The 22,321-nt window shown below is 45.9% G+C and overlaps 1 protein-coding gene across 2 annotated transcripts in view; it reads left to right on the top strand.

Annotated features, from left to right (window-relative positions):
* IL1RAP (interleukin 1 receptor accessory protein) overlaps positions 1 to 22,016 on the top strand; it is a 49,473-nt gene extending 27,457 nt beyond the window's left edge. The window contains exons 3-11 of one of the 2 annotated variants that reach the window (XM_058812055.1): positions 442 to 727; positions 1,477 to 1,669; positions 3,385 to 3,550; positions 4,491 to 4,562; positions 5,664 to 5,793; positions 6,721 to 6,869; positions 10,188 to 10,337; positions 11,581 to 11,724; positions 21,298 to 22,016. In XM_058812055.1, the coding sequence (XP_058668038.1) occupies positions 442 to 727; positions 1,477 to 1,669; positions 3,385 to 3,550; positions 4,491 to 4,562; positions 5,664 to 5,793; positions 6,721 to 6,869; positions 10,188 to 10,337; positions 11,581 to 11,724; positions 21,298 to 22,016 (2,009 nt within the window). Of the gene's footprint in view, positions 1 to 441; positions 728 to 1,476; positions 1,670 to 3,384; positions 3,551 to 4,490; positions 4,563 to 5,663; positions 5,794 to 6,720; positions 6,870 to 10,187; positions 10,338 to 11,580; positions 11,725 to 14,328; positions 18,409 to 21,297 lie in introns of those variants that run through there. The other variant, XM_058812056.1, reaches the window with a different exon arrangement.
* Positions 22,017 to 22,321: the final 305 nt, after the last annotated feature.

The following is a 22,321-nucleotide window of genomic DNA, read 5'->3' as shown; positions in this document are numbered from 1 at the left end:
CTTTTTTTTTTCCCCTCCTATTTCAGCACATCTATTTCCATCTTCCCTATCATTGTGTGTGGATGCACACACACCTCTGGCATTGTTGTCATCCAAATTTTGTCTTCCTACATAAGACTTTTGTGGTAAATTTTCTTGGAGCTCTGTAGGAAGCCTAGTTTTATGCAGGAATATCCTATTCTATTGTCCTGATGAGAGATAAATAGCTTGGCATAAATGTAGGAGGTGTACAAATGAAAACAGAAGTTTCCAGGTTCTCTAGAAATGAGCTCAATGTTCTTGCTCTGTTTTATAAAAGCTCAGTTTGCTTTCACTGAGAACACTACAGTTTTGTCTCTGATTTTAATGGGGACAGAACCAAGGGCTGTGGGGGGCACGGGCAGAGCTGTTTTCCCCCTGCACGCTTGCAAGCCTAAGGCGCCTTGTTCCTCCTGGCTGCAGAGCGCTGTGATGACTGGGGTGTGGACACCATGAAGCAGATCCAGATTTATGATGGGGAACCTGCCAAGATCAAATGCCCACTTTTTGAGACCTTCTTGAAGTACAACTACAGCACAGCCCATTCTGCTGGCCTAACCCTGATCTGGTACCGGATCGCGCAGGACCGGGATCTGGAGGAGCCCATTAATTATCGTCTCCCTGACAATCACATCAGTAAGGACAAAGACACCCTTTGGTTCTGGCCTGCACTTCTCAATGACACTGGGAATTACACCTGCATGCTCAGGTAGGTCGTGTGGTGCAGTTCTGTACATCTTCAGTACAATCAAAGGACTTTTGTGGAGGTGGGGAAATGATGTTGTTAGCACCAGAACTTCCTGTGGGGAGACTACCATTTACAAAAGCATTAATGGGAAAAGAATGTTGCAATTATAGGACTGCTCAGTGCTGAGCCAATTTACATGGCAATAATGCTTGGAGCCTTGCAGACACTAATGAGCATGCCTCTCCTTGATGCAAGTGTCCGTGAAAATATTATTGCTGAGCCCATGGCAAAATCCACAGGCACTCACCATTAAGAAGTGATCTGCATGTCTAGAGTAAAAATAGCTTCAGATACAGGGGTAATGTTTTGACTGCACGCTAATTTGGCAAAGATTCATGAGATTCAGACTTCTAGGAAATTAAAAGTGTCTCTAACTGTGGTGCAGAATGAACGTGGCATCTGCTATGCGTAAGAGCTCTTTTTGGTCTTCCTCACGTTGTCTTTTGTCTGTGTCTTTGACCTTATGATCTGCTTTAGCAGCAGGAGAGTGGATGTTGTTTGTTAGTCATCTTTATAGGCTTTTGTGAGCTTGTGTGGCCACCTCTGGTAGGGTTTTCTTTCCCATTTACAAATGAGTCAGCTAAGGCTGTACGTACCTGATCAGCCCTATGATGCTTGTTATTGCAGATGTAATTTTTATTTCATTCCATTCCACTGCTGTAGGAGTAAACAAGTTTCAACTAATCAGCCCTGTTCTTGCCCACCCTTAGGAACACAACCTACTGCAGCAAAGTTGCTTTTCCCTTGGAAGTTGTTCCAAAAGACCAGCACTCTTGTGTGAGCCATTCCATAAAACCCACTGAGGAGATGTTCTACTTGGAGCATGCCAATCAGAAGATCACATGCCCAGATATTGATGGGTTTTACCCTGCCAGTGTGACACCAACTGTCAAGTGGTACCTGGTAAGAAGAACTTGCTTGGGCAGCAGGGAGATGCAGTGGTGTGTGTGAAAAATCACTGGTTGGCATGGCAGTTGTGGAACTGCGTTTCAGAGTCTCCCCAGTGATGATACTGTTAATGAAGCTTTACTAATTTTAAGAGCTCTGCTTCCATTTGGTTCAAGGGTAAAACTGCTCTTGGAAAGAAATTGAGAGCTAATACTGAAGCTTTTTTGACCAGTGTGCACAAGTGAAAAATACTCCTAGGAGGGATTTAGGTGGCTGAGTTCAATTATGGGCAGTGTGACTGACCTGCTGTGTGAGAGCCTCTCACTTTCCTGTAAAGGAAACTGTCATTCGTATTCCCTCTTTTTCAAAAAACCCCACCTGTTAATGAAAATTGCATCCTTTCCAAAATCCTCTGAGGTCAGGAAGTGAAGTAGTACATCAGGCTGTGCAAGACAATGGGTGTCCTGTTTGACACAATATAGCAAACCTCTTTTCTGAAGACTGATACATCTCTACCCCACCCTCCATACTTTTCTGATTATTAGACTGTCTCCAGCCATCCTCAGGCTCTTGCCTACAGAATTACTGCTCAATTTTCTTAAATTAGATTTCACTCTTTCTCTCTAGGTGGATGCCTTTAGTCAGTGGAGAATAAGAAGTCTCAGGGGATGTAAAGTCTGAGAGTTATGGGAATAAGTTCTTCAATAACATTTTATAAAGTACTTTTGTATTTCTAGACAGAAGATTTTGTATAAATGAATTTAATAATAAGGGAAATTGTGAACAAATGTATCTGCTGATTTAAAAAAGAAATTAAAAAGACCCAAAAGGAAAAACCCCACCTCTAAAACCCTACAAGAAAAACTTCCTCAAGAGGAGCCATTTCACTCCAGTAGTTTAAATGCTTTACTTGTATCATTCATTGAAATTCACATCTCGGCAATCAATTAGCAGAATGAAACAAAAAGCCCCTTGGAAGTAATTTTTCAGACAGCAAGTCATCCCATGCCTAATAAAAACCATTAAAAATGGTATATGACCCCTGTCCTAAACTACCCCATTAGGATGTATCAGATTTGGAAATGTACCATTAAAAAATAATCTCTTAGAAAATGTGCACATCTTTGGGTTTTATAACAATCAAGATGTTATCTGCATAACCTCTTTCTGAGAAGGGATCTCCAGCTTGGTATTTTGGCAGTTTTCCTTCCCTGCCTGACAGAAAGAGAGGAGTTATTAAGGTTTATGTACTATAGATTCTCGTTTGCTATTTGCAAATTCTGGGGCCTCATCCTCAACTGAAGGCAGCCAGGAGAGCTTGATTAGTCCCAAAAGATGGAGATCAATGGGGTACATGTCCTTTAGTCCTGGTATCCATTTGTGATTACGTCATCATTTTCTTCTTATCACTTTTTACTTTGTTCTTCACTCCGCTGAGGTGCTCACTTTGATTGCCAAGGTACTTCTGGATCAGAGATCTCTCCTTTATAAAATTGTCTGTGTTTAAAGTGGGATAAAGTTATTAGGGTGATCTGCTTCATCACTTAATTTTCAAGGTGAACATAGCAGTCTTTACTCCCAACATGCTCGAAGTTCATGATATTTAGATCTGACCTACATCATGATCCCAAGTGTCACATTAACAGTTTAAATCAGATCTTCATAGAAGCATTTAAACCAATATCTGCACTTTTGAGTACAAACTCAAGTATTTTTCTGCCTGACTCCAGAACTGCAACTCGGTGGATGGCTTCTATGAGCGATATCCCCAGGGGCCCAGGCTTGTCATTGGCATTGTCCGCAGTGCCTACAAAGGGAATTACACTTGCATTGTGACATTCAAGGACCATGGAAGAACCTATAATCTCACCAGAACCGTAAAGATGAAGGTGGTGGGTAAGAATGACTTTAAAATGTGTAAAATGCATGTGGGTAACTGCAGAAGTGGCAAAAACAGCTGGAAGAGTTTGTTGCAGGATCCATTTGTGGTTGTAGTCAATCTGTGTTACCCAGCTGACCTGATGGTTTTTTTCTTGCTGGGGTCAGACTTGTGTGGCTGTCCAGAACATACTGCAGTAGATGTCTCTCCTACCACCTTGTCAAATGCCCCAAACACAGAGAGTGGCCAGCCTCAGGCTGGTGAGGTTCAGCCCATGAGATGGCCAGGGGTACCCTCTGCTGGCATGTGAATGCATAACCTTGGCTCTCCTGCTTGTGGTCTCCTGTGCCCTTTGCTCATCACTGTTTGTGGGATTGTCACTCCATAGCCAGCTTGTCTTGGTCTTCTTGGCATCTCAAAGCCATTTGTGCTGGGGTTGAGACTGCTAATCAGCCAGGCAGAGCTCCAGGTGCCCACTGCTTCAACACATCCATCCCAGGCACAGAGGCTCAGCCTACCTGCCAGGGAATTGTAGAGTTAAAAACGTCGTGAGCTGTAGGATACATTCCGAGTTCCACGGAAACAGCTTTTTTAAGGGTTGAAATAGATATTGGTGACACAAAATGAGGTTTGTATTTTGTTTTTTAGAAGCAGCAGTAAAAAGAAACTGGTGCAGGTTATGCCTTGTGGGAGATGAGAAGGTTATGGAGCTTTTCTCATGTGAGAGGCCCAAACTACCTTACGTAAACTTCGGGGGAGCCTTAAAATCAGGACTTGGCCCTGAGTTTGTGGATTAGGATTAGATGTGTGTGTGCATGGAACTCTGCAGCAGGAACGCCTCACGAGTCAGACTGGGGAACGTGCAGTGCGGCGCGAGGGCATCGGGAGTGAGGCTGCAAGGATTCCAGGTTTTCATGAAGTCTGGGGCCCCATGGGGCTCTCTGTTGTCTCCTGCAGGATCTCCAAACAAGGCCTTGCCACCACAGTTCACCTCTCCAAATGAGAAAGTTGTGTACGAACTGGAAGCAGGTAAAGTCCAACACTCGCAGTATCCCAGTGGGACAGCCAGGCACAAAGCTCTCCCCTTCCACTGCATCTCTGGTGCTTTCCCTCACAGAGGACTGGAGCTGCCATGGGTTGCCTGGTGGACAGTATGGGATGCCAGTTTTTGATAGAGAGCACAGCTTTGAAAGCTGATTTTTTGCAAGATATTCAGGCGTGATGATACAGAACTGTAGCTGCAGAAGCAGATGAAAAGGGGACACTCAGCTGCTTAGGAGAATCCCTGTAGGACCTTGCTTCAGCCCTGGCTGTGGTTTGCTCCCATCCTCCCTCATTCACGCCTAGAGTGGCTTTAGTATTCTAGCCAATTCTTGCTCACCTCCCCTTTTATTGGCTGATGACTTCCTAATTAATGCTGACCTCGCATCCCTGGGTAATGGGGTACCACACCCTTTCCCTCACCCCTTCCCCCACACCATCAGTTTTGCCTAATAGCTTTTTGGAGCAATTCCCTATATCAAATGGATTGTGTCCCATTACATTGCTGTAATAAATGTGGTGTCAATGATGATGATTGGCACCAGAGTCTTCACTTTAAAGAACAGCTGTTTTGGCTCAGAAGGTCAGATTTCATCCGTAGTCCTCTGTAAGATAAAATCACTTATTGATCACCAAGATATGCACACTCCCAAGTCTGATCCTGGGCAGAAGTCAAATTCCTGAAGAAGTATTTCCAAACCAAAATGCTTTTGTGAAGCTTGAGCCATCACTTTGTGGCATCTGTCCCCTGTGCAGTGGGATTGATTAGCACTGCCTGGGTTTCCAAGGAATTGGTTGGCATGGAGCATGTCCCTTTGGGTAGGTCACTTCATGAAGTCAAGGAATTTGTAACACATTTGAGGAGGCAGGACATCTTTTTCTATTTATCTGTCTGTCACAAATCCTCATGTCCAGGGATGTTAAGCTGTTATTACAGTTTATGTCAGAAAGTGGATGTTGGCCTCATTCTTTCCTGAAGGGACACAGAGCTTAGTCTGGTAGGATTTTGGAAAGCACCAAAGTGAGGGGGGTGCTGTTCCTGCATTGCAATATCTTTTCTCCTAGGAGATGATGTTCCTTTCTTTGCAGGTGATGACCTTATCCTGCCCTGTGAGGTTTTCTTCACGTTCCTAAAGGACTCCCGGACCGAGGTGTGGTGGACCATAGATGGGAGAAACACAGATGACATCACCGACCCCAGGATAAAAGTCACACAAAGGTAATGTCTAATGTGAACCTTCATTTCTGATTCCCTGGGTCCTGTGTGGGTACAGGCATGTGACAGTCCTAATGGAGTGTGTAGTCTCCCTGTTAATCAGAAGCCCCTGTGTCTGCACCATGCTGTGATGAGCACCAGGACCTCCAAGGAGGAGGCCTCCACACCTGCACAGTGTCACATCTTACACATGGATTTGAGGGAGATTTGTTAACCAGTTCACATCATCATTTGTTCAGGTCCTGGTAGTGATGCCAACAGCTGCTGTTGTTATGGGACTTATAAAACAGGGGCTGACAATTCTATTTAGAGGAGTGTTCCCAAATAGCATAGGGTATAAAAGTGTTTCAGAAAAATAGAGGCTGAAAACAAAAATGTAATATTATACATAGTATTGATTAGGAAGAATTGATATTGAATCACATAAAGAACCCAAATGAGGATCAAAGTCCCATTTGCTGGATGCTGAGTTACAAGTGGAAGGCAGTCACTGCCCCAGCTGATTTGCAAAAACCAATGTAGAAAAAGGAAAGGCAAAAGGAAATACTGTGTCCTCATTTTGCAGATGGTCAGTTCAGGCAGAGAGAGACAAAGTGACTCATCCAGGACTGCATAGGGAATGTGACGTGAGCTGTGAATCTTGAGTTCATGAGATCTTCTTGTTTATAGGCAAGAACTTCCATTTCCTCTAAAAGGCAATGTGGCACAGCTGCAATGAGAAAATTATGAGCGGTAAAATAAATATTAAGGAAAATCAGATAAAGGAATAGCTGCAGCTGTATTGCAATCTGAAGTGTATATTGATTTACAAATATCAAATAATGTGTTTTGGCCTTTTTAAAGGAAGAGGTTATATCAGGGAAAGGAATACCTGTCACTAAAAACTTGCTGCACTTTCACATGTGTAATGCTCTAGTTGTTCTCTTACAGTGAAATTAACAGAGATTTTGAAGACAAGACTCTGGTGAGGACTCTGACAGTGGCAAAAGCCACAGCGGAGGAGCTGAAGCGGAATTACACTTGCCATGCCAGGAACGCCAAGGGCGAGGAGCGCAGCCAGGCCGTGGTGCGCGTGAAAGGTGCGGAGCCTGCAGGGCTGGGGGTGCTGGGGGCTCTGCTGCTGCCTTCAGACTTGCCCTGAAAAACAGCAAGGGAGTGTCCTAGGGTGACATTATGATGTTTGTATCCCCATTCATGTGTGCTGTTTATGCTGGATATCATGCTCTGTGCCTTCAAGGCTGGCTCTGAAGAGTGAAAGTTTTGCTTTGGTTTCTTATCAGCCGCTCCCCCATTGCTGGCAGGACGCACAGGACAGTACATGGTGCTGCTTTTGCTTTTTTGCTTTTGCTTTTTGCTTTGCTCTCACTCTTGCTTCTGCTTTGCTTCTGCTTGCTCTTGCTTCTGCTCATTAGCTAGTTTAGCTAAACAGTCCAAATTTCTTCCTGGACTGTTTCTCCTTTCCTTTTTTTTGGACCTGCTTGCACCGGCTCTGGACTGGGACCTGGGAACACCGAGAGTTTGCACCTTGTGGCTGCAGCAGCTGCCCCGGCGCCGGAGGGACTGAGAACAGAGCGACCACCCCCAAGAGAGACTTTCTGAATTTGTCATCTTTTTTCAGAGCGGTGAAAGAGTGGTGTCATCTGGTATTGTTCATTTTGTGTGCTGGGGGGTGCTGTGCCTGTTAAATAAAGAGGTTCTTTCCACTTCTCTCCGAGGAATTCTTCCCAAACCAGTTGGGGGGACGGACCACATGGGTTTGCTTTCTGGAGGGGCCCTCCTTTGGAGATTCTCTCCCAAATTTGCCCTAAACCAGGACAGGGAGCAAAGAGTTCCATCAGGCCTTTCTGCCTAACACAGTCTGTTCTGTAGGCACTGCTGGCATACTGCTGCATTTCTCAGAGGCAGGGAACAAAGGGCCCCCCCATGGGCAAGTTCGTGGGTAGAGAAAGGACAGATCTGTTGTCCTTATCCCATCCCTGTACTGTTGAGTTTGTAAGGTGTCCAGGACAAGGTGAGAGATGGGAATCTGACTCTGTGTTCTCAGAGGCTGATTTGTTATTTTATTATATGATAAGATATTATATTAAAGAATGCTATACTAAAACTATACTAAAGAAAGGATACAGACAGAAGGTTTAACAAGAATGAATAATAAAAACTTGTGACTGACTCCTCAGAGTCCGACACAGCTGATGGTGATTGATCATTAAGTAAAAAAAAATTCACATGAAACCAATCCAACATGCACCTGTTAGTAAATGACCTCCAGCCACATTCCAAAGCAGCAAAACAGGGAGAAGCAAATGAGATAATATTGTTTTTTTACTCTGAGGCTTCTCATCTTCCCAGGAGAAGAAATCCTGGCAAAGGTATTTTTCAGAAGATATGACAGTGACACTATATCACAACTGAAGCTGAGGGCACAGGCTGCTTGAAATGATTTCAGGTTATTTGGTTGTGTGAGGGTTTTGCATGACACAACCTAGCAGTTGGCATCCTCCAGAAACAGTCTGCACTCGCTGGCATTGCTCAGGGAGCGCAACAGTCACACCACGGTGCTCTCTGGTTTTACTCCTTGCTGTCATGATGCTGCAGTCTAGATACAGCCACCTCAGCATGGATGGTATAGACTGATTCAGCTCTCTTCTGTGTGGGTTTTTCCAACATCTTTTTTTCATCAAAGATTTGGTTCTTGTTTCCCAGACCCACCTCTCAGTAATAAAAGCTATGTGAGGCTTCCTGATTAAGGTGGATTTTTCTGTCTCCTTATCAGCCTCATCTAGAGCTTCAACACCTGCTTTTACTGTAAGCCAGACCTCCCCTCTCCCACAGGGAATGCTGCCATGGTGTGTGTAACTCACACCAGACACCTTCTTCCCTCTACTCTGCATTATAAGCATGAGAAAGCTCTTGGAGGTCTTTACTGGAAGATCTTTTTCTTCCTGGTACTTGTCCTTCTATTTTAGTCTCATTCCTTTGAGACAAACCTTTTCTGGATTGTTAGGGAGGAACAATAGACCACACACAAAACTGAGAAAGGCTGAAACCATCTGTCAGTGAGTTCCTACTCCATATATAATTTTCTGGGGTGATAATATTTGTACATGTAGCAGAAGTGAATCTGAAATACTCAAATTCTTTCACTAAATATCAGTGCCTGAATACTGTTTTCTAGTGGACTGACCTGTACTATCCTCCCTTTTCCTCCCCAGCTCTGTTCTTGGTTAGTTGACTGGGTTTGCTCTGAGCAGACATGCTTACCCACCACTCCTCCTTCCTGCTCTATTCCACAGCAAAGTCCAAGAGCCATCCCTAGCTGCTGCTGGCAGAGCAGCCTTATCTAAGCTCAGTGCAGCCCATCCCACTGCACATCCATAGGAGCATCTGGCATGCCAGAACCCAACCCCTCAGCACCTGGCTTTTAGCAAGTGGCTCTGTGTGTTGGCTCCAACTCTTCCATTACATCAGGTCATATACATTTCTTGCTTCTTCTGGATGATTTCCCTCTCCTTCTCATGTACTTCTGCTGCTCATCACCTAATGAATGTCGATAAATTCCTTCCATTTTCGATTTTGTAATTCAGTTTTATTAGCAGCTTATTAAATATTGGAATGTGGTGGTGTTTCCACTCCCTGTTGTTCTGTTATTGTGCAGTTTGCCAATTTGCACATCAACTGCCACCAACAGAGTTGCCCAGGGATACAGTTAGAAATTTTCTGTCCTTAGTACAAAGAGGCAGCAGTGGTGTGACAGACAGTGCATGAGTTGGAGGGGGCCTGTAATGTTCTGGCTTGACGCCCACAGGTTGCCCAGTTTGTTTGCAAGCATTTCAGCTTTTCTGTAAGGAACTCTGATTCTTCTTTCATGGTATAAAAGAGTCAGGCCATGGCTAGTTATATCCTGGGTGTCAGTCTGGGACAAGCCACGAGACCTGTGTCTGTTTGATGGGGAGGGAGAATGGTAAACATTGCCTTTATTTTGCTGCAGATGCTTTATCTGGATCTCTTAGAACTCAGAGCAGTTGTGTTCCCCCAAGAGTTTGCTGATACTGCTGCAAAGGTCATGTTCCTGTTCTGGCTTTGGCCTGCACAGGTTTCTTCCACCAACAGGTCATTCTATCACCAGGGCCTCACTCAGAGGCAGAAGTCCAGCCTGTGCCATGGATTTGCTCTGCCAGCATAACCAGAGCTGATAACCCAGACTGGGGCTTCAGGGTGGCCAGCCATCACGTGTTCTGTCAGAAAAGCCTTGACTTGATAACCTTACTCTGAAGGGGCAGCTTGGCTCCTGGCTGTTCCTCTGTGGTGTTTGGCTGCACATGACACAAGCTTGTTCTGCTCACCTGAAGGTCCCACCTGTTCTTTAACCCTGACCCCCTGTCTATTTTTGTTCTCAGTTGTAGCACCCAAGTACACAGTGGAGCTGGCCTGTGGTCTGGGGGCCACCATCCTGCTCGTTGTGGTGCTCATAGTCATCTATCACGTGTATTGGCTTGAAATGGTCCTCTTCTATCGGGCTCATTTTGGAACGGATGAAACCATTCTAGGTAAGGAGTTAAAATGCTTTCTTTCTTTTATTTATCCTGCTGCAGGCCCTTTATTTTCATAGAGGAGTTTTCCTATAAGCTATTTTTAAGCCTCTTCACAGCATAATAACATTTTGACCTTCCATTTCTCTATCTACATGCAGTTGTGTGGGTCATTGCTCATTAGAGCAAGAGGAGTCAGGTTTTTGGCTCAGGGAAAAAGAGAATGAGGTCCTCTGTATTCTCTGCAGAGGTGGAGCATGGACATGCCAGGCTCCCCAGGGCCCTGCCCTGCTGATCTAGCTGTATCATCCAATCTAGAGATTGTCAAGATACATCATCAGGTTTCAGTAAGTCCCTTCATTCCCTGGTGACTCTCTGTAAAGGATTCATGATCTGATCCAGAGTGATCTGCTTTCAAATGTGGGAAGGCATCCAAAAGGATGGATATGGAAACCACCGTTCTGTCCTCAGTTCTTCCCTGTGTTACTGGGAGTTCATTGCTAGGGACTCTGAGGTGAGATTTCTCCTCTGGAGGAGGAGGAGGGTGTTTGAGCCCTTGCAGCTTGTGGTGTGAAGCTGCCACGGGGCGCGGCAGCTCTCGGAGGGTGTAGGCAGGGTGCAAGTCTCTGTCTGGTGGGGCTGCTCGTGTGGATAGACAGCAGCGAGAGGGAGCAGAGTCTGAGGTGTCAAAAGGCAAAAGAAGCCTGGACAGAATGGCTTGGTCTGTGGGAATCTGTGTTGTGGTGGTGTTCACAGGGGTCCCGGGATGAGGGAAGAGATGAGAATCTTGACTCCATGTTTCAGAAGGCTGATTTATTATTTTATTATATATATTATATTAAAAGAAAATTATATATTCAAACGATACTAAAATAATAGAAGAAAGGATTTCATCAGAAGGCTTGAAAGGAATAGAAAGCAATGCGATGATAATAAAATCTTGTGACTGCTCACAGCCTCGACACAGGTGGCTGTCATTGGTCATCAAGTAAAAACAATTTCACATGCTGGGTAAACACTTCTCCAAATCACATTCCAAAGCAGCAAAACATGGAGAAGCTGAAGCTTCTCAGCTTCTCAGGAGAAAAGATCCTAACGAGGATTTTTCTAAAATATGTCTGTGACACGACATGCCTTAACCTGCAGTGCCTGGGCTCCAAGTGAGCCTTCCTGCCTGCTTCTGTTGCAAGTCCAAGGCCCAACATGGGCAGTCTCACAGGTGTCCTTGTGCCCTTTGTGTCCCCTGTGCTCTCATGCTCAGATGGGAAGGAGTACGATGTGTACGTGTCCTACGCGCGCAACGCAGAGGAGGAGGAGTTCGTGCTGCTGACGCTGCGCGGGGTCCTGGAGAACGAGTTCGGGTACAAGCTGTGTATCTTCGACAGAGACAGCCTCCCTGGGGGAAGTGAGTATCTCACAGGGGACTGTGCTCCATGCACGTCCTCTGTATTGTTCTCTGAGGTACTGATCATTGATTGCAACGAGCCTATCCAGATCATGTTTTGGTTTTTTCCCTGTCCCTGTTAATGAACTCTTTTTAGTGTCTTCTAATGTTTTTGCTTCACATGACAGTATTGCAGATGCTCCTGGCCACCAAAATGGCTGCGGTGGGGATGGTGTTGGCTGTTTCAGTTGCTCTTTCCAGGAGTGATGTGCAGGAATGTCAGCATGGGAAACCAGAAAACTGATCTTCATGCAAGTCCTCTGAGCTGCCTTAAAAAACTGGATAAAGTCAAGGCTAGAAGAGGCAGGGAAAGTGTTATACTGGATCAGCTCACAGAGGGTAACGGAGAATCCTTGTAAAAACCAGGAATGTCTACTTCAGGAAGGACTGGAAGGTGTCAAAGCTTCCAGTGAGAAGATAATGTGCATCCCGTTCATCCTCGTTAATTAGGGAGTTTGTGTCTAATATGGCATACAATTTAGCTGCTACAATTTCGTTGCAGGTAGTGAGACTCATCTCTGCAGTAAGATGTAGTCCTTTTTTACTGTTTTGAGATAAACCATACAAGGTTCTGGACATAATGTCTGCTTCAGGGAGGCAGGGAATCACCAAGAATGGAAGTTTGTGGAGCTATCCAGATACACCTACTTTCACTCAAGTTCCACAGCAAGGGCACAAATCTAGACAACACTCTTGATTTTTAGTTTTTTGGAGGCTGAGTTGGTTGTATCATCCTGATGCCTATTAAAAGTTCAAAGTCTGAATTTCTGCCAGTGCAGCCACCCTGCTTTGAATTCATGGGCTTTAGCCATTCATGGGCAGGTGACAAAACCTGTGCTGGGAAAGTCCATTGGAGTGTCCCTTTTGAGTAGGAACAGGGGGACTGCTGGATTCTCAGCCCACCTACCTGACAAAGGGAGCAGAATCAGTCTGGGTTTTGTTATCTTTCCTTTCTAGATTGTTGCCAGGATCTAGGAGCACCTTAAAGTTTGAGAGTAAATAAATATGTGTCTCAGTGAGGCAGTGGCAATCCTGGTGCTGTTCCTCCTTGAAGACAGCCTGAATGATGTGGCAGGGCACCCTCCAGGCTCAATTTCCTTGATGCCAATGTCAGGCTCAGAACAGGTTTGCTCTGAGCCATTTTCACCAGATGTCCATCTCCCTCCTGTTCCCTCTGCTGCTTCTTGCCCTGTTCACTTTAGAGGGTGTCATTTTCCTCCCAGCACTGCTCTCCTGGGCTCTGTGTCCCTCACCTTACCCCAAAGGTTTCCATCTGTGCCCCCCTCAGTCCCTGCCAGCCCTGGCAGAGTGCTGCCGGAGTGGTTTGTCACTGCACTGCCATCCGTGATGCTGCTGGGGCTTCCCCGGAGCTTCTTAGCCAGGATTTGACTAATCTCCTTCTCAGGAAAGCACAGGGGCCAGGAAATAGCTTTTGGCAGCTGGTGTCATGCTTCCAGAGCGTGCATCTGTGTCATGGGTAGAGAGTTATGTTGTCCTTGATGAAGAAACAGTGGGAGATGGATTATCCCGTGAGTTAGCTGACAGGAACTAATCAAATGTGCTTGACAGCTAAATGAAGCTGTCTGTCAGCATTATTTTACTCTCCATTGTAATTTCTGACCAGTCAAGAGTGTTCCCTTATCAAGGAAGTGTGGGAGATCCTGCAGCAGAGAGTACAAGCACCCGGATTCACACTTACAAGGGATTTTCACATTAATTATAGACGATGGCCAAGGACAGTCTACCTGCAGATGTTAGAAAATTAAAGAGGATCCACAGTTACCATGACATTTCTGTAGCTCAAAGGATGTCATTTTTGGGACACTTCACTGAAAGTCCTCAGAGTCAGTTCTAAAAATGCTCTAATCTGCTTTCATAGATGACAGCAGCAGGAGCAGATGGATGAGTAACGGGAGTTAGGATGGTAGCATTACCAAAGCAAATTATCCCATGAGGACACTTGGGGACGGTGTGAATACTTACTTTGTGTGGGGAAACTGAGGCAAGAGGAGTGAAGGGAGTATCCAGAGTCATTCTGGACATCTGCCAGATGAGGATGTTAGCACAGACATTCAGACTTCCTAAAGCCTCTTCAGGGTGAGTCTTTCCCTTGAGTTCATGTGTTATGCAGCTGGCAGTTTCCCTGCTTTGCTCCAGAGAGCCTCTTTTCCCCCCTCTCATTAGAAGGAAGCTAAATCTCAGCCTGAGATCATCAGCCCTCTTGGCCACAAGGCATATCACAGTACTGGGTGGTGTCACTGATGTGTAGTACAGTGACTTTTAGGTGTAGCTCTCTTGGTTATCTCTGTGTAGCATGGGAGGAGGACAGGCATCTATAGGTAGTCTGGAGTGATGGAGAATATGCCACTGGATGGGGTAGTGGGAACCAGCCCTGGTGTAGGAAGTCCCACCTGGAGTCACTAACAGGGTTGGGAAGCACCAGTGTAGTCTAGAGAGAGCCTCCAAGGGATTTATTTTCCCCTTCAAGAGTCACCTGCTGTCACAGCAGCAGCTCAGCAGCATGTTCTGAGCATCACTAACCACCTCAATGTTTCTTTCTCCCAGTTGTCACAGATGAAACCCTGAGCTTCATCCAGAAAAGTCGGCGTCTGCTTGTTGTCCTGAGCCCCAACTACGTCTTGCAGGGGACACAGGCCCTGCTGGAGCTCAAGGCTGGCCTAGAGAATATGGCCTCCAAGGGCAACATCAAAGTCATTCTAGTGCAGTACAAAGCCATCAAGAAGAGCAAAGTGAAGGAACTGAAGCAGGCCAAGGCAGCCTTGAATGTCATTAAATGGAAAGGAGAGAAATCCAAGTTCCCAAAGGGCAGGTTCTGGAAGCAGCTGCAGGTGGAAATGCCAGTGAAAAAAATTAGCAGGAGTTTAAGCCTTGATGGGTTGATGCATATCCCTGAAAAATGTTTGACCCAGTCAGAAAACAAACCAAAACACACCTCAAAAATCCACAAGTTAGGCCAGGGAGTGGGGAGGAACTCAGGGTTTTTTCCATGAAGGACCATGTCCCAAGCATTTCAGAGGATAGTCATGTTTTCCCTGCAGCTTTGACATTGCTCTGTCATTAGAAATGAAGATGCAAACACCTGCTTTCTGCAAATGTATGTCCTTGTTATCAACCACACAAGCCCTGGGCTTAAGGTTTAAATTTGCTATCTAGGTGGGATGCATCCAGCACCTTGTGATAGCATGGCCAGTACTCCTAGATCCAGTTCCTATGGGACCTTCATTAGCATCCAGGACAGAGCTTCTTTCCAGTCCTAAGTAACTTCACTCCTTTCTGGTCCTCAGTCCCTGTTGCAGAGGCTGAGGAACAATTTGCAAGGTGGCTCCAGTCTGGAGCCTTTCCTGCATGTCCCAGGTCTGTAGTCCAAATCACTTGTGGGATCACAGACTCCTGCTGCACTGTGGGGAGTGTGGAATTTTGAAGCTCCTCATCTCTGTTTCCCAAATTTCCTTTGAAGCAGATGCATCCAGGTAGTTTGGCAATGGGAAATGGCTGTTACAGAAGTATTAAAAAAACCCCACAACTGTACTGGGTGCTATTTGTATTGTAGCACATGTAGGAACAAGTGTCCCAATCTCTGGGACTCTGCAGTCTCACAAGTGCCCCAGATCGTTCAGAGCTGCTTGTAATCCAGGGAAATCTCTCATGAGTGCAGGCTGTGGAGCATGTGAGAGATGTTTATTTGTAGAGTAAACTCGGGGACTTCACAAGCACTACAAGGAACCCCAATGTACTACTGAACCTGCCTACTCTCTGTGCCACTAGCTGGGGGAAAGCATCATACAAGGTGCTTCCAAGGTTTTTGGAATAACATGGATATAAGTACAACTCAGAAGGACACCCCAGAAACTTACTTGAATTTCCTAAAAGCTACTAGTTCTGTCCATGTAGGTAAGACTGTGAGGACAGGCTGAGAAAGCTGGGGATGTTCTCCCTGGAGAAGGCTTTTTGTGGCTTTCAGTGCTTAAAGGGAGCTTGCAAGAAAAGTGGGGGACAGACTTTTTAGTAGTGCCTTTTGCAATTACCCCTTTATGAACAAGGAGTAATGGTTTTAAACTAAAAGAGAATAGATTCAGACTACATTGAAGGAGGCCATCTTTTACAATGAGGGTGGTAGAACACTGGTACAAGTTGCCAAGGGAGGTAGATGCCCCATCCCTGGAACCATTCAAGGCCAGGTTGGACAAGGTTGTGAGCAATCTGACCCAGCTGAATATATCTCTGCTTATTGCAGGGAGGGTGGCCTTTGAAGGTTCTTCCCAACCCAAATTATTCTATGATTTTATAATGACTCTCTTCAATGCCTGGTTTTGAACAACGTCGCCACTTCTAATCCAGGGTTTAGGTTTAAACTAGCTTTGGCTTTACAAAACAAGTCTCTCCCCATCTTGATTCTAGCCCAAAGCTTCAGAACAGAGAGTGTATCTCAGCTTCTGCAACATTTGCACAAAACAGAAGCACAAAACCCCACTGTGTAGGTGTCCTTGCTTCAGCAGGAGAAGGCATGGTGAGTTTACCTCCATCACACAGTTCATGCTGAGGAGGGGAGTTTAATCTGTCCTGTAGGACAAACCAAAGCACAGTGGGGCCCTGGCATTGACTGGTGCTATGGTTCACAATGTTGTCAAATAAAACTTCAGGCTCTGGAGGTGTCTCCACACTCCTGCAGCTCTTAGTGCAAGGACCTGCCCACTTAATTGTGGAGTTCAGTATTACACACACCAAGTGCATACTTATTTTTATTAGTGATGGTTGCTCCTGAGTCACCTTTGACTCATGCATTTATTCTCTTGGTGTCCAGTGGGTGAGGCATTAGCATTTATAATGGTACTATAAAAGCACTACAATTAGGAGTCTATGCACTATTCACCCAGCTGAGCTGGAAGCTTTGAGGGCGTCCCAGTAAAAAGCCCAGCCTTAAAGGTGTGGGACTGAATGGTGTCAGGAAAGCCTTTTGCCCTTTGCAAAAAGCATTTTAGGATTAATAATGTTATTCCAGGGCTGCAGGGAGCTACAGCCCCCCATGCCCTTAGTCAGGTACTGTATGTTGTGTTTAGGAATGGTACCCCACAATTCAGGGCTCCCCCTGAAACCATGTGCCCCTTATTTTCCCCCTCTCCCTTCTTCTGCAGAGGGAAGTAGAGGAGAATTTGAGGCACAAAAGGTAAAGATCCTGCCATGAGATAAGAAAAATTTACTGGAAACAATAATGTGATAAGAAAATGAACATTAACAACAACAATATTGGTGATAGAGGGTACAAGAAATGAATAATTCCCATGGACAAACCCCCTGATAATTTACCATTCCTTCTGCTGCCTTCACTGGCCCAGCTGCGCTGTGCTGGGACCCTTTTTCTCCAAAAGAGACCCCCTTCCCTCTACCCCTTGCAAATGCAAGGTGGTGTAGAATAACTTCAGTGTCCTGGACGTGCCCCCTCCTGACTACTGCAAAAACTAACCCTGTCCTGGCTGGAACCAGGACACTGTACAGATGTCTAACAAATAGGGCTTCTTTCTTACCGTCCTCTTCATCTTTTCCACCCCAAGTAAGCTTTGATTTAAGCAGGTAGAATTGCAGTCAGCTTCACTGGAGGCAGTGGAGCTCCTCATCTGCTCAGAGGTGCTTAAAAGTTTTATTATGAGCTTTTCTGCTGTGGTTGCCTGTGGAGGGACAGAGCTGCTTCCCACACTCCAGAAAACTTCATTTATAAGAGATAGCACCCAAACCCATGCTTGGCTTTGTGAACCCATTGCAACCCTCTCATTGTGCCCAGCTTCACCTTTTTGTTTGTGTTTTAAGCATCTCTGTAATCAGCTGCCAGATCTGCAGGCAGAGGGAAGGCCCTGAAGCCAAACAGAGCTGTATTAGGTTCCATTTAATTTTTAAAAGATCAGTTCCCAAATACTCATAAATTGAATTGACATCTCAGACCTCACCACATCATATCTCACTTTTACCCGAGTTACCAAGAGGTTTTATGCTGATGTTTTAGTAAGTCTGATTATTTTAGGAAGTTAAATCCGCCTCAGGTATTTTGCTGATTTTATTGGAAGAGTTGTCCAAATAATTAATAGGCCTGAATTTTCTCAGGCATGCACTGCAGTGGCCTTTGGTGTCATTGCAACCCCAGAGCAGGGTTACTGAGAGACATCAGCAGAGCAGCCGCAAGGCAAAAGGTGTGATGGTTTGGAAGGGGCCTGAGAGGTCAGAGGGAAGTAGCAGTGTGGAAGGAACAGTCCAGAAGCAGGTCCCACTCACCAGGAGCTTTACCACTGGCTTTTCTGGGTATTTCAGGCCAAGGGTAAAGCTCAGTCCCAACTGTAAAGCAGATGTGCAAGTGCCTCAGATATGCCTGTCATTTCATTCTATTCCACATGCAGTTTCCATTGTGGGATTCTGTCACAGCATCCATCCGAATCAGTTGATTTGAGTTTCTGTGCTCTAACCTAACATTTATCAACATGCAGCTCATGCAAAGTTCTTCATTGTTTTTTCATTGGGAAACAGCGTGGCACAAATTGGAAAAAATATCTTCCCTTCCCGTGCTGTTTGATGTTGTACAGCTGTTGCAGAGTTTTCCCTTTTCTGTATGTTTTTGCCTTTGTGTGATTTGGTTTGTGAAGTGTCAGTATTATTTTATTTTGCTTTTCAATAAAACATTTTCATTTTTGCATTTCAGTCCTTGTGCATTTCTCATAAGTACCATCTTCCCATTACGTCTGCAAAATGCTGTTAAAGAAAGATGATTGTGGGTAGTCCAAGCATCAAGATCATTTGGGGCTTCTCCTTGGAATGGGACATTTTCCTGGCTTTTTCTTGCTGTGCCTGCAGAGGCACCTGAGCTCCCAGGACCACCCAAGCAGAAACACAGTGACACACAGCACTCAGATGTCTCACAGCAGTGGACACGTACACACAGAAAGTCTCTGATCTGAAGAGTGCTCACTTGGCAATCACCAGACAGAAAGATGGAAAGGCAACATAATCTCTGCTTTAAATATCCAATCAGAATTTTAGAAATCTGCCAAACCCACAGAAATCAAACTCACTCTCAGGCTACTTTGCCCATCAGTTTCTAGGTTCAGTGAGATTCGTATTTTCTCATCCAAGTCACTTTCTTGCCCATTTCCCATGTTTGCCCGCCTGCAGGTAAGTTGAGAGACAGCCCAGCACTTGCAGACCATTAGCAAAATGAGTACCTGTGACCATCTTTGGATGTGAGGTTTATGGATATGGGATCTGTGACCATAATCCTTATAATCTGTTACATCTTTGGGGTGAACTGGGGAGACACAAGTAAACCAGTAAAAATAGGCAGTGCCTTTTGTAAACATTTAGTAAAGATGCAAGGTTTTGTAGTACAAAGCAGATAACCAAGAGTATTGAATCCCCAGGCCCCTGCAGTGTTATTGCTGTCTGTCCCATCCAGTGCTGTTTCACTGAGGGGGAAGATCCTACCTGCACACTGTGAAGTGTCTGCTCAGGATTTTTCCTGAGCTGGGTAAACACTGCAAACTGAACATCCCAAGGTATCCTGGTCAGCCAAATCTAAATGCATCCCTTTCTCAAAATCAAATATATCTTTGGAAGTTTGAACACCTTCCTTGCAAAAAAAAAACCAAACAACAAGTCACAAAAAAAAAAGACTGTCGAAAAACATGAGTGTCAAAATTAAAAGTCTCAAAAAGCGTTGCAAATTCAAAATTGATAAAAGAAAACCAGCACTGTCACCTCAATCAAAACATTTCATTTCAGCAGCATCAGAGTCATTTATGTTAATTGAACCTGGGCTTTTTGAACAGGCAGGTAGACCTCCTAGGGGCTGCTCCTGCTTACATTTTGCTGTGGTTCTGTGATTCCAGTTTCAAAAAGAAAGACCTTTCAAACAGCAAAAGAGCTTTTTCTTTCACAAACTGTTGAAGCCTGGCTGTTTTCAAAATAGATTTCAATCACTTGTAGAAAAGTTTGAATGAGGTCTGGACTTAGGAATTGCTGCCAATTCTTTATGCCTTTGAAATAAGGTGGTAAAAACGTGTCATGATGGTAAGTGACAACTCTGACAGAACTGACTATCATCTACTTTTGGTTTCAATGAATCCCAGTTGTCCTGTGTGTGTTGGGGGTAAAAATCCCACTAACCTTTTTATACAAGAAGAAAAACCCCTCAAAATAATTTGATTTTAATTCCAGTATTTTATTATCCCAACAGTGCCCTACTTTCTCCATTAGCATTTTACTGTATGATCATTTTTTCTATCTGGGTCTCCAAATAATCTAGTGACAATGAGTTTTACAGCTAGTCATACTTCTTTGAAAAGTACTGCTCTGTACCATATTAAAATAAGGTGCATTCAGATGCAACACAGTGCACCTTTTGCTGTGAGATAAGAGACAGCCAAGCGCTGGGAGAATCAAGAGGCATTGCCATTGCAGGGAAGGAACAGTATTTTTATTCATATAAAGGAGCAGTGTTCCACTGTCAGGGAGAGAGGAGAGTCTCCAGCCTGAGGAATGAAGGCTTTAGCAGTGTGAAATGGAAGGGAAGCAGGAGGTAGCTCTTCTTCCCAGAACAGCTCTTTGAAAGACATTCCTAGAGGCAGATTTTTCTCTCTGAATGTGCAAGAGCTCTTTCTCTAATGATCCTTGTCTTGCTTGAACACCAATTTGTCCTTGGGTCCCCTCTCATCTCAGGCACCAGCACTTCGTAAGTGTATGGGTTTTTAAAGTTTTTTCCTGTTTTATTACTCAGCTTTTGTTAAAGAGCTGAGTGCCACAGCCATATAGTTCCCATCCTTTCCACTGCTCACCCTTTAGCCACTACACTTTCAATATACTTTCTGTGTCCCAAGCCACAGGTAGAAGTCCAAGGACATCCTTCAGGTTTGCTGCTTTTCAAAACTGGTAAAAGAGGTGTTGCTCTTGCCTGGCACCATTTCAGCTAAGCTTCTTCCTGAGCTTTACAACTTGCAATTAATCCCAAGAAATGCTTTGAAGGACAGTATTTTCACCCCCCATCATGCTTAGGGGAACTGGTGGAGGGCTTTAAGGCTGACATTTTTGCTTTCTAAATTTGGAGGTTTCTTCTTAAAGGTGAGAGAGCATGACAGGGGCGAGGTGGGTCAGCCCCTGCAGTTTGAGCTGGGGCAGGATGACGTGATTGCTTTGATCCCCTAATGCAAAGAATTGCTCAAGCTGTGGGCAGGTGGTTCCCAAACAAGACCCACCCTTTATCAAATGCCTGGGCGTGACCGGTGCTGTGCAGAAGTCAGAGTACAATCGTGGCATATCCTGGCTTCTCATTTACCTCCTCAGCCTTCTCAAAAACCCTCTGCACAGCACAAATGCTGCCAGCAGGAGAGTGGGCAAGTTGAAAGTCACAGAGCTTGTGCCAGGTTTCCCTCTGTGGGAGGAGGGATCTGTGCAGGTATGCCACCAAACAGCTTCCTCAGCTTTTCTCTCCCCACTCCCTCCTCCTTGTGCACCCCAATTCCTCTGCCCTTGTACTCTTAGATACCACTGAAGCCGTGTTCGACTTCATCCAGAGGAGCCGCAGGATGATCGTGGTCCTGAGCCCCGACTACCTGACAGAGAAGAGCATCAGCCTTCTGGAGTTCAAGCTGGGCATCATGTGCCAGAACGCCATCGCCACCAAGCTGATCGTGGTGGAGTACAGGCCGCTGCAGTGCACCCACCCCAGCATCCTCCAGCTGAAGGAATCCGTCTCCTTCGTCACCTGGAAGGGGGAGAAGTCCAAGCGCTCGGGCTCGCAGTTCTGGAAGGCGCTGCGGCTGGCGCTGCCCCTGCGCAGCCTGAGCGCCAGCGCCGGCTGGAACGAGAGCTGCTCCTCGCAGTCCGACATCAGCCTGGACCCCGTGCAGAGGAGACGGAGCCGCTTGAAAGGGCAGCCCGAGTCCCGGGGCGCCACTCCTGTGACTCTGACCCGCGCAGGGACGGCCTCGGCCTCCGAGTCCAAGGCCAAGCAGCGAGCCAAGCACTTCCTGACGTGCCGGTGCTGCGGGACCTCCTGCAATGGCAGCAGCAGACACAAGCAGCAGGCCGTGGCCGAGCCCAGGTGGGACAGTCACCTCTGCAACCCGGGTTCGGGCCGGCCCCCGGCACAGGGCCCTCAGGGCAGGGGCCGAGCCGAGCCCCCGCCGGCGCAGGGCCCCGCTCTGGCCCTCTGCCATTACAGTGACCTGTCAAACAACAACGACTTCTACGTGCTCTGACCCACAGGCCGAAGCACTGCTGGTGCTGGCCCGCTGAAAGGAACTCACTGCGGCCTCAGGATATTTTTACCGTGTCACAGGCTGGCACGGTGCCACTGAGTGTCACTGCTCTGCCTGCATAGAGGACCGCAGCAATGCCACTGCTGGTGACCTGGGCCAGGGACCCGCAGCTGTGCACAGAGCAGCGGCTGGGGCCTTCCTGCCCGGCTGCTTCTCCTGAATTTAAATTACAAAGTGGAGCTGAAAAGGCGTTTCTCTGGCGTTGCTTTTCCACACCGTGGCTGTGTTTGCAGCAGGGCTGCTGC

This window comes from Ammospiza caudacuta, chromosome 11 (genome assembly GCF_027887145.1).
Source record: "Ammospiza caudacuta isolate bAmmCau1 chromosome 11, bAmmCau1.pri, whole genome shotgun sequence".
Lineage (NCBI taxonomy): Eukaryota > Metazoa > Chordata > Aves > Passeriformes > Passerellidae > Ammospiza > Ammospiza caudacuta.
The sequence above is the reverse complement of the archived record's forward strand: the minus strand, read 5'-3'. Positions and strand labels throughout refer to the sequence as shown.